Here is a 10,193-nt window from a genome sequence, read left to right as displayed (position 1 = left end):
GGGGGTGGGGTGGAGTGGGGGCGGGGGGCGAGGGGCGAGGGGCAGGCGCCGTATTTCTCATCCGACCGAGCACGACCGAGCGCGGCCGCTCCGCTCTCTGCTGCGTGGCTCGGCCCGCGGCTCGCGTGGCGCCTCGCGGGGGCGTTGGCGTTACGCCGCACCGTGTCGTTCCCCGCGACAAGTCAGCCCTCGTTGTCGCCTTCATGAGCTTCATGATCGCTCGCATGTTGCCCGAGGGCGTGGATGGCGCACGCCGCCGGTTGGATCGACCTGGCGCCTCTGGCCTGGCGCCTGGCCGCCTTGCCTTCCCTCCCAGCGGTCCTTTCCCTCCACCCGTTCCAACGCGTAGCCCGTTTCCGCCGGCCGCAGGGCCTGCAACCTGCGCGCGGTGTGATGGTCGGGCCCCGCGACGGCCGCGGGGGGCTTTCGCGGCCCGAAACGTGCGCCGGGCCGCGACGCCAGGGCGAAAAGTAACGTCAATGGACGATCGGACACCTTTGACGGCTGAAACGCGGACAGGCGTCGGGTCAGCGCCGCGGCCGCGTGACGCGGCGTGCAGGCGGTGCTGTGGCAGCGGGGCGGCCCCGCGGCCCGCCGCCAGCAAGCTCCACGTCTCCACGTCCCTGATGACGTAGCCGCGGCCGCCGCCGCCGCCGCTGCAGCGGCAGCAGCAGCAGCACCATCCAGCCGGGCAAGGCGTCCGCTAACCCTCTTCCCTTCCCACTCTCGGCCGTTCTGTCTGTCTGTCACTGTGCGTGTGAGCTACGTCGCCGGTTTGATTCGGCTGCCGCAAATATGCAGAAACTCTTATTATTGGTCTTGCTGGTTTTACCGGCCGTCCTCTTTACCGTAAATGGAGGTAAGTACCGGGTTTACAGGAGTTTGGAATTACAGGTGCCGGTTACTCAGACACCGACTGGACCGTGATGAGACCTCACCAAAATACGTGGCATATACTGACTTGTTTACAAATGCTATTCCAAATATTTCGTTGGCTGCATTTTAAAATGAAGGATTATACTAATTTAGAAAATATACCCTTTTTGTAGGAAAATTATCTCATGAGTTAAGTTTCCTTGGAAAAGAGACGAGTAGTGTCCCAGATGTTCATTCTGACTTACTGTTTCTCCTATTTGATATTTTTGTGATTGCCTCATTATCTGACGAATTCTTGTTTCGTAATTATTTGTTCAATTTTTATTAACTTCGTATTTACTCAATTTATTCTTGGTTCTTTCATAAATATTTAAAACCTATCATACTCAAGAATATAGGTTAGTTCCGTTGAACATATGATTGAAGCGGAAGTACATTTAAAATTGATTATCTGACCCTAAAGCAAATTTTTATTACCAAGATTAATTCAGGTTTTCAAGACCTCTAAACAGTTTTATTTCTTACGCTCTGGCTGATTGTCATTTGGAGGTGGATATACTGATTCAGTTGTCTTAAACGTTATCTCATACATTTCAGGAAACAAATTAGTGGCGTATGCCCAGGATGATGATGAAGAGCTTGTTGATGTTGAGGAGGCTGATACTGCCGTGAAGGATGAGGGAGTTACTGATGGAGATGATGATACAGGACCAAAAGCCTCGCCAGATGCTGAAACTACTATTTTGTTTGTAAACCCTGTTACTGTGCCAGGCAGTTCTTTAGGTGAGTAGCACAATTTTTCACTGTTTCATTATCTGTATTTAATTATTAATGAAGTAGTGAACTGTCTTATTTTATAAAAACTCAGACATTCAAATTTTTAATGGCAAATGACCTACTTTCATAGATTTAGATTTGCCATCATACTCACATTATTAACTTTTTTTCCTTATTTGCAGATCTCCCTGCTGGAAGAATTGCTGAGTTCCTTGTTGGTTTCTCCAACAAGGGCAAACAGGACATGACTTTGGAGTTGATTGACGCGTCTTTCAGATACGCAATGGACTACAATTTCTACATGCAGAACTTCTCTACCATTGCTTACCAGCAGGTTGTCAAGCCTTCCCACGAGTCAACAATCATGTACTCCTTCATTCCTGCTGACACTTTTGCCGGACGTCCTTTCGGATTCACGGTCAACCTTCACTACAAAGACGCTGTAAGATATTAACATTTGCATCTTGCTTAATTTTTATAGCTAGGCTTTTACTAACATTGTTTTTCTTTTTTCTTGAAAAGGCTGGTGTTATCTACCGTCAAGCTGTTTTCAACGAAACCGTCAACGTCATTGAAATTGAAGAGGGATTGGATGGTGAAACCTTCTTCCTGTACTTGTTCCTTGCTGCGTGCGTGGTTCTTCTTCTTGTTGCGGGTCAACAATTCCTGTACTCTGTTGGCCGCGGCTCTCGTGGTGGCCGATCTGGCGGTCGCAAAAACCCTGCTGTTGAGACTGGAACCAACAATCCCAACGATGTTGACTATGACTGGCTCCCACGTGAGACCCTCAACAGCATTAGTAAGTAGACAATATCATGAGGTTTGTGGAAAGAAAATTTCTATCAAGTGTATATGTTTCTAAAAACTTATAATTTTCCTTATTTAGACAAATCTCCCAAAGCACCTAAAATGAGCCCAAGATCACAGAAAACCAGCCCCAGGACAAGGAAGGCTAAGCGTGCTCAGGGAGACGATTGAAAAATTGTGATATCGACTTAGATAATTGGCTGCCACAGCTCCTGCAATGCATTACAAGACTTCTTGCCTGGCTGTGGGGTAATTCAGATATCATGGTCAAAGACCAACTATTTATGACAGACTGAATGTACTTGACAGAACAGTTGATAACTACACGATTCCAAACTGTGCATATACTTTCTCTAAGCTCATTATCAATGCACAAATGTTAAATATTTTAAAAACATCAGATGTTGTGTCATTTTTTGTATTAACTTATGTTATATTTTTTATGTTGACTGAAAATTACCTTTAAAGTGGAAAAAAAAAAGAGAAGAGTTATGAAGCCCTGTCAAGGGTAAGGTTGTGCTGAATTTTGTTTTGCAACTTAGTGCTGATAGGTTTGACCATGTGCTTAATTTTATGATCTATTTTAAGAGACTATTTAGAACACTCATTGAAATGTTACTCAGTATGTTGTGATGACTTGTTAATCCTCAATTTGAGGGTCTTGTTATCATTTCATTTGAACAACCTTCTGTCAAATGCTTAGTCTAGAGTATCTCAGTTGATTTACGATGCAGCTGTTTACTCTTCTCATACTACTGAATTGGTGTTCATATTCTTTTATGCCTCTGACATTTCTTTACCAGTGTTAATGAGATTATGTTTTTTGAAATGAGTAATTTGTTCTGGTACCATGTATTTGTATGTAAATGAGCCTAGGTAGATCTCAATTGTTGGAGGCAGACCTCTTGCGAGAGCTAGCCTGTTATCTTTTTTATTTAGTGTTTCTGATGTAATATATTTATATTATACATGTGTGTGTCTTTGAGATAAATGAAGACGGTTTAGACTCGAAACCCTCTACCAGAAAAGACTTCTGACAAGTGAATTTCTTGGTAGACTAAATCTCTTCATGTCGCACTGTATTTCCTCTGTGAGGAACTGTGACTGATTTCTGTTACATAACATGCTCGTTCACTTTGCATGAACTGAACAATGAATGTAATGTAGAGTCTCAACGAGTGTAAATTTGTTTTGGAATGGTCCCTAAACTTTTAGAAGGCACACAATAACATCAAAGCCTAAGTTGCAAAATGAGATTTTTGGGCTTGAACTAAAGGATTGTGTAAACTGTTTGCTGAGGAGGAAGACAAATAAAGTCTTAAAACTACAATTTGTTCTGTTTTTGTAGTCAAGATGTTACAAAGATTGGATCCCCAAAATATTTTTAAAAGCTCTGCTGGAATTCCAACGGCGTCTAAAGTAGGAATGTGTGTCCAGTTAGGAAAAGAAATAAAGTAGAATAAATTTCTATTTTACTTTTTAATTTAACAAAGCTTTAATAGTGGGTAACACTTTACATAATTCAAAAACAATATGTACAATCAGTTCCATCATTAAATACACAACTACCATGGTCGGATACAAATCCACAATGAACAATTCTTGTTCATTCAGAATTTCCTGCCCATCAGTCCAAGAATTAACATTAACATGAAATTTAACTCAAGTTGCAACAAAAAGATTACCAATATCATAAATCACAGACATCACCACATGCGACGTAATATAAACAAAAAGAGCATAACTGCTAGGTCAGAATGCCTTTGTATATATACAATTCAATAATTATGCATTTCATTTGTGTTTCTTTCACACATAGACTATAGTCAACAATTAATAAATCATTTATTTTTTAAAATTTAATGACCAACAGTCAATAACATACTCAATCTAATTTAAAATTTCCTATCAGAAGTAAACAGCACCACAATTTGCCATTTGAGAATGACAGAGGCATGATCAGACAACAAAGCAAATGGCAATGAGATCAGTCAACAGACCACCTCTTACTACAAATAATGGCTACATATTTAATTTGGTTGAAGCTGCTGCTCACAATTAAAGTCTACTGCATGGCACATAGTTAGCTTCACCTTAGGTGACAGGATTAGAGCAAAACAGCTCAAAAATGCACCAAACCACAGACATTTCTCTCTCCTCAGCGTAATTTTGAAATGGACACAGAAAATAGTAAGATAGGTACTTTGGATGTTAAGCTCCTGGTCAATATTCTCAAAAATAGGTGAAAGCAAGAAGAGATGAAGAGAGAGAAAGAGGAAGGGAACACTTTAGGTAATTTCTGGATGCAAAATTACAATAATCTTCCTCCACTGATTGCAAGAGCAACAATCTTCATAAAATTAATTAAAAAATAACAACCCATTGCACCTCACCCGCAGATCTAAAATAACTTACAATTTGTATTGTGCGTCATATGGCAATGGTTTTGGCACAGTTGCTCTACATCTGAGCAGAAGCTCTACATCCACAGAATAGAATGTACTAAAAAATTATGATTGCACAAAAATTAATTTTAAATGAGATGTTGTTTCTTTTTCCGTCTGAAAAAAAATAAATCATAACAGACAGAAATTACAATTTTCAGTCACAAATTAAAGTAAGCATTAACACGAAATTCTTTCCAACGCAAAAATAAAAGTCTTTGTACGATTGAATAAAATGCATTACATAAATGATAAAAGGAGAATGACTCTAGAAAAGTACTAAGTACTAATTAGCGTCAAATGAGCCCGATAATGTTGTCAGTTCTATCAGGTTTGATGAGCTAATTCTTCCAGTAAAATCTTTTTTCTTAACAGATAGAATAACTTAATCTCTTCAATCACTGGATGAGCTACAATGACAAATAAAAAAAAAGAAGAAATAATCCAGACAGTAAGTCCAGTCAATACATAAGGAAATCACTGGATGCGTTCACACAATCGTGACAATATGTCACGAGAGTTTCCAAAAACGCTCCCGAACGCTTTGCTAAATAAACTAATCAACACGAAACGTGGCTTTGGGACCTGCTATACATCAGCGAGAGATCCAAGTCCCAGATTTTCCTATCACATCGCTCTGCTCAAAAGTCCCTACAAGCAGTGAGATCACAATGACGCGCTGCAGACATAGCGTGACGGCGCGGGGCGGCGCGGAAGGCAATGTACAGCACAATGTACGAGTGCTAGGAACTCCAGCCCAGCACGCCGACGAGGGACAAAGGTGACTAGAACGTCGTGCCAGGCTCCTGCCCGCACAGGGCCCGTTGTCCGGTCCAGCGAATTCAAGCAACACGTCTAGCCACCTTTCGTTTCTTTTATTTCCCTCGTCGACGTGCCACAGCGTGGCACGTCACTCCCGGACGGGAGCGAGGACGGGCTGCCCGTGCTACTCCGGGACCCTAGCTAGCTTGGAGGGCATGGCCGCTTGGGCGGCGGCCTCCTCGGCGGCGGCGGCGGCCAGCTGGTCCGGGGCCGACCACCGCCGCTTCTTCCCGGCCATGGACGCCGCCGAGGAGTCCGAGGCGGAGGGCGTGGAGGCGGGGCCGGGGAGATGCTGTGTTCTAGGGTGGCCGGTGGGTGGTGGTAGGTTGACGGCCTGATGCTGCTGGTGATGATGCTGGTGCTGTTGTTGCTGATGGTGCTGTTGTTGTTGGTGGAGTTGTTGCTGATGAAGCTGTTGCTGCTGCTGCTGTTGCTGCTGTTGTAATTGTTGTTGTAATAACTGTTGCTGTTGCTGCTGCTGCTGCTTCTTGCCCCGTCCTCCCCGTGCACCAGTGGAGGCCTGAGACCTTTGGGTCGCCTTTGGCGGCTGCGGTGGCGGAGGTTGCTGCTGCTGCTGCTGCTGCTGTGGCTGTTGTGGTTGCTGCTGCTGCTGGCGGTGCGTCAAGGACACAACGACGTCTCCGACCTGCAGCGTCCGACAGCTCAGTCCCAGTAACTGCAGCGACCGCTCCGGCGAACACGAGGCCCAGCCGTTGCCGTACACGAAGAAGGGGTGCTCCGAGGTGGTCTCGATCTCCGACTGAAACAAGAAGAGAGGCAACGGGTAAGAAACCATTCAACAGGAAATTTATGCATCACCTAATCCAAATTTGTGATAGGCTGCATGCGAATTTTCCGAGAGAACACAAAAGCAACACATGGAGTGCTCGCCGCTGGTCCCCGTCGGACCATCAGACGGCGTGTCAGTTGCTTGCCGAGCCGAGAGCCGCGAGCGGCTGCGGCCAACCGACTTGAATCTTCATTTCAATCTCGATCCGCATTCCACGGAGAGCGTATCTTTGATCTCCCTCCTCCTGCTCCCTCCCCGCCTGTCCCGCCCCACCGCCCGCTCCCACCTCCCCCTACTACACTCCAGTCCAGTGACTACCACATTCCGAGTCCCATCTCTGTCGTTCCCTCGACTCGATACATTGACCTTGCAAAGGTCGCCATCCGCGTCACCCCTTCCCTTAACCATGCACTCACTCCACGTCGCACGTGTGAGTGAGGCGAGCCGACGGCGAGGTCCGACACTCTTCAAATATTCGAAACGGGAAGGTAATTTATTGGGATCGCTATCTCGATCTCGGCGCGGTCGGCCGGAGAAGGGGAGGGAGCAGACCGACCGGCGCGCCGGGCCGTCCCGAAGAGCCCTTTGATCAAATAGAAGAAAGCCGTGGCGCATTCCCGGCGTGACTGGGGAAGCCTCGGGGCCATTGATGTGCCGTGGTCCTGACGCTGACGTGGGGCTCTCTGGTTCCAGCACGTCGAGACGTCGAGCCAACGCCACGGAATTCGGCATGAGCCCCCCCCCCCCTCCCATCTCATCTCTCCGGCCGCAGGGCATAAGAGGAGAGCCGAGCGCGCGCGCGCGATTGTGTGTGTGTGTGTGACACCAACGACGTTAAGCGACTCTCCGCAGCAACCAGGGAGAGGTGCGAGAAGAGAAGGGAGAAGGGGGAAGGGAGGTCATTAACCCATCTGCCTGCAGCATACCTGCAGCGTGCAGCCTGCGCCCGGCGGGCGGGGCGGTAAGGAACGCGCCAGGAGTGGGATTGAGAGGAGAGTGTGTGTTGAGGGAGGAGGGGGGGGGGGCACATCACGAAGCGAACAGAGGGCCGCGCCGTTAGGCCCTCTCCGCGCCGCGGCATGTCCCCGAGACGACGGGTCCCGCCTCGCCTCGCCTCGTATTGCCCTGAAGGTCACGTCACGTGTTCTGTCGGCGCCGCGGAAGGACCTGGACCTAGACCTAGACTCACCTCCGTGCCGCCGACGCTGAGCGCGATGGACACCCTGCAGCTGTGCGTGGACTGTATCCTGACTACGGTAGCGGGGTCCGCCTTGAGGGTCGGGTTCCGCTCGGCGGAGGCCACGAAGTCCTCGGCCTTCATCTCCTGCACCCTCTTGAGCTCTCCGGACGCCAGCCTGTCGGAAAAGAGAGGCCTCGTGAACGGAACTGCCAATATGCGAGCGACGACGCTTGACAACCTGGCTCGGCCGACAACTTACCTGATGAAGGAGCCCTTCCAGAACTGCGGCAGGGTGGTGGCGGCCGCGGCCGTGGCGGGTGCTGGATGGGGAGCGGGAACAGAGGCGCCCGACAGGGCGGGCGCCAAGGCGGGATGGAGGTAGTCCTGCGAGACCGACGAGGAGTGCAGAGGGTGGTGGGGCGTCGCCGTCGTCGTCATGATGGGCGTCGACGAGGCCAGGGGCGGCAGCATGGAGGTGGTAGAGGTGGTGGTGGACATGGGCGAATGCTTGGGCTGGTGCGCGCGGTGCTTGGAGCTATCCTTGCTGCTGGAGGGAGGGCCGGCGGGGACCGGCACCTTGAAGGTCTTGGAGGCCACGGCCGGCTTGGGGGCCGGGTGGCTCGGGGGCGGCAGGGGCGCGGGCGAGGCTGCGGGGGGCGAGTAGGCGGCGGGCGCGTCCTGGGGCTGCAGGCGCGAGCCGTAGGGCGAGTAGGGCGCGGGCGGGTACAGGGGCGCTGCCATGGGGTAGTAGTGGTAGCCCATGGTGGCGCCGTGCGGGTGCCGCTCCTTGTCGTCCTTGTGGCCAGCGCTCAGGTTGACGGGGGCGGGGGAGGGCGCCGGGGGCGCCACGGTGGGCGGGGCCGCCTGCGGGCTGGGCGTCGGGCTCTGCTGCGGCAGGCGGTGGTGACTCACAGACTGGCTCGCGGCATACCTGCAACATCAACGTAGAAACAGTGAGATTCGGCGACGAAAGGCACTGCGGTGAGCTCTATGAAGCACACGGCATGCACTAGGAGGGTTAAAAATGGGACAATACATACGAACTAGATTCAGACGGGAAAAAAAAAAACGAACTTAAAATCTAAGCGAAAGCTTACCTTGCTAAATGTTGCTGCTGTTGGTGGTGCAGCCAAAACCTCAAATCAGGTTGGGAAAACATTGCAGCGCCAGGACCAGGCTCTCCCGGTCTATGCGAAAAAAGCAATAATCGAAAAAATAAATAAAAACGCAAAGCAAGAAAAAATATAAAATTCACTACAAGATTCAGACTAAAGGATAACTCTAGGCTACATTAAAGTTAAAAACAATTTAGGATATTTAATCTCTAAACATTATAAAATGCCTACTTATACAATTAAAACACTAGGACTATGTACCAATGGAGTGTTCTAGCTGCGAAACTATGTCTCTAAATGGAATACGTAGTAGACCCCTTCCCTAATGGCGTGATCAACTTACACCCACCTATGAGGAGGCATCGGCCGGAGGAACTCTCCGCTGGTGAAGGCGTTGAGCATGGGGAGGTGAGAGGGGGGCCCTAGGCCAGCCCCCAGCGCCGCCCCCAGGCCGGCGCCCAGGCCCGCCCCCAGGCTGGAGCCCAGGCCATGGCCGACCCGATGAGGCGGCTCCACGGCGAGTCCCGCGGATAACATCTCGTTCAAAGTCTGCAAAGAGAAGAAAAAACACACCATGTCAAACTGATAAACAACCTCGAGCTGACGCCAAGAAGATCCAAAACGAGAAAACTTGAAACGAGAAAAAGAACACAATCGCACTTTCCCCTCAAATGCTAACGGCTTGGTCCTGCCAAAGGCCTTAGTCAAGGACGCCGAGACCGAGATGAGCCGAGTAGATCGAGGGGTCCCCCACTCGTCAACTCGTTGTACACTTAGCCGCGCCCAACTCGCGCTAAACTCGCGTTCAACTCGCGACAACTCGCGAAAACTCACGATAACTCGCGAAAACTCGCGTGAAAATCGCTAAAACTCGCGCCAAAATCGCGCAAAACTCTCTAAAAATTGATCCCAACTCGCGCCCTACTCGCGGCAACTCGCCAACTCGGCAACTCGTTGTACACCTATTTTGGAAGTGGGGGACCCCTCGGAGTAGATCCGGATCGTGTCAGCCTCGTGGACCGGGCGGCTGCTGCCGGCCGACAGAGCGGTCGCAGCGATCCGCAATCCGATCCGGTCTAGGAGACGTGCTAATCCGTTCAGCGCCCTCATCCCAGTCCCCCCCTCCCTCTCCCCCCGCGTCCAGGGCGAGGGTGCCAGACACGAACCGAACCGCGACAGGCTGATGCTCAGAGTTTCGGACACAATCGCCACTATTCACAGGACAGCGCTGGAAATGGACGCGCGGGCGGCGGCGGTCGTCAGGGGTGGGTAGGTGGACCACCCGCCCCTTCCTCCTACCCCCGGCCGCCCCGACCACAAACACAAGGGCCGTTAGGGAGGATAGAGAGAAGGCCGCGCAGAAGCGCGCGAAAGGTCAGGGG

At 50.0% G+C, this 10,193-nt stretch overlaps 2 protein-coding genes across 4 annotated transcripts; one reads left to right on the top strand and one right to left on the bottom strand.

Moving 5' to 3' along the window:
• Positions 1–689: 689 nt before the first annotated feature.
• Positions 690–3,790, top strand: LOC113207308 (translocon-associated protein subunit alpha). Its single transcript, XM_026423820.2, has 5 exons — positions 690–859; positions 1,474–1,659; positions 1,836–2,095; positions 2,176–2,452; positions 2,540–3,790. The coding sequence occupies exons 1-5, from the start codon at positions 796–798 to the stop codon at positions 2,629–2,631; spliced, it is 879 nt and encodes a 292-aa protein (XP_026279605.1). The 5' UTR covers positions 690–795; the 3' UTR covers positions 2,632–3,790.
• A 130-nt stretch (positions 3,791–3,920) lies between these two features.
• LOC113207283 (histone-lysine N-methyltransferase 2D-like) lies at positions 3,921–9,396 on the bottom strand. Of its 3 annotated transcripts, none has more exons than XM_026423793.2 (5): positions 9,155–9,396; positions 8,794–8,883; positions 7,956–8,627; positions 7,706–7,871; positions 3,921–6,486 (listed from the first exon to the last, which is right to left on the bottom strand). In XM_026423793.2, exons 1-5 carry the CDS (start codon positions 9,385–9,387, stop codon positions 5,851–5,853), a joined length of 1,797 nt encoding a protein of 598 aa, XP_026279578.2. In that variant the 5' UTR covers positions 9,388–9,396; the 3' UTR covers positions 3,921–5,850. The 3 variants fall into 3 exon arrangements, with proteins under 3 accessions (XP_026279578.2, XP_026279596.2, XP_052120538.1); XM_026423811.2 differs by having other exon boundaries at positions 9,161–9,396; XM_052264578.1 differs by lacking the exon at positions 8,794–8,883 and having other exon boundaries at positions 9,161–9,396.
• Between the last annotated feature and the right edge of the window lie 797 nt (positions 9,397–10,193).

The sequence above is a fragment of the Frankliniella occidentalis genome, unplaced genomic scaffold (assembly GCF_000697945.3).
Source record: "Frankliniella occidentalis isolate FOCC.00 unplaced genomic scaffold, Focc_3.1 Scaffold20, whole genome shotgun sequence".
NCBI classification, from domain to species: domain Eukaryota; kingdom Metazoa; phylum Arthropoda; class Insecta; order Thysanoptera; family Thripidae; genus Frankliniella; species Frankliniella occidentalis.
The sequence above is the reverse complement of the archived record's forward strand: the minus strand, read 5'-3'. Positions and strand labels throughout refer to the sequence as shown.

What these genes read in the sequence shown, in the direction of transcription:
- LOC113207283 (XM_026423793.2), bottom strand. Translation starts at nt 9,387, where the DNA reads ATGGTGTGTTTTTTCTTCTCTTTGCAGACTTTGAACGAGATGTTATCC. An exon ending in ATGCCTCCTCATAGGTGGGT is followed by an intron (nt 8,884 to 9,154) that starts GTAAGTTGATCA and finishes TTTTTCGCATAG; the next exon opens with ACCGGGAGAGCCTGGTCCTG. An exon ending in TGGAAGGGCTCCTTCATCAG is followed by an intron (nt 7,872 to 7,955) that starts GTAAGTTGTCGG and finishes CTTTTCCGACAG; the next exon opens with GCTGGCGTCCGGAGAGCTCA.
- LOC113207308 (XM_026423820.2), top strand. Translation starts at nt 796, where the DNA reads ATGCAGAAACTCTTATTATTGGTCTTGCTGGTTTTACCGGCCGTCCTC. An exon ending in ACCTTCACTACAAAGACGCT is followed by an intron (nt 2,096 to 2,175) that starts GTAAGATATTAA and finishes TTTCTTGAAAAG; the next exon opens with GCTGGTGTTATCTACCGTCA. An exon ending in TGAGACCCTCAACAGCATTA is followed by an intron (nt 2,453 to 2,539) that starts GTAAGTAGACAA and finishes TTCCTTATTTAG; the next exon opens with ACAAATCTCCCAAAGCACCT.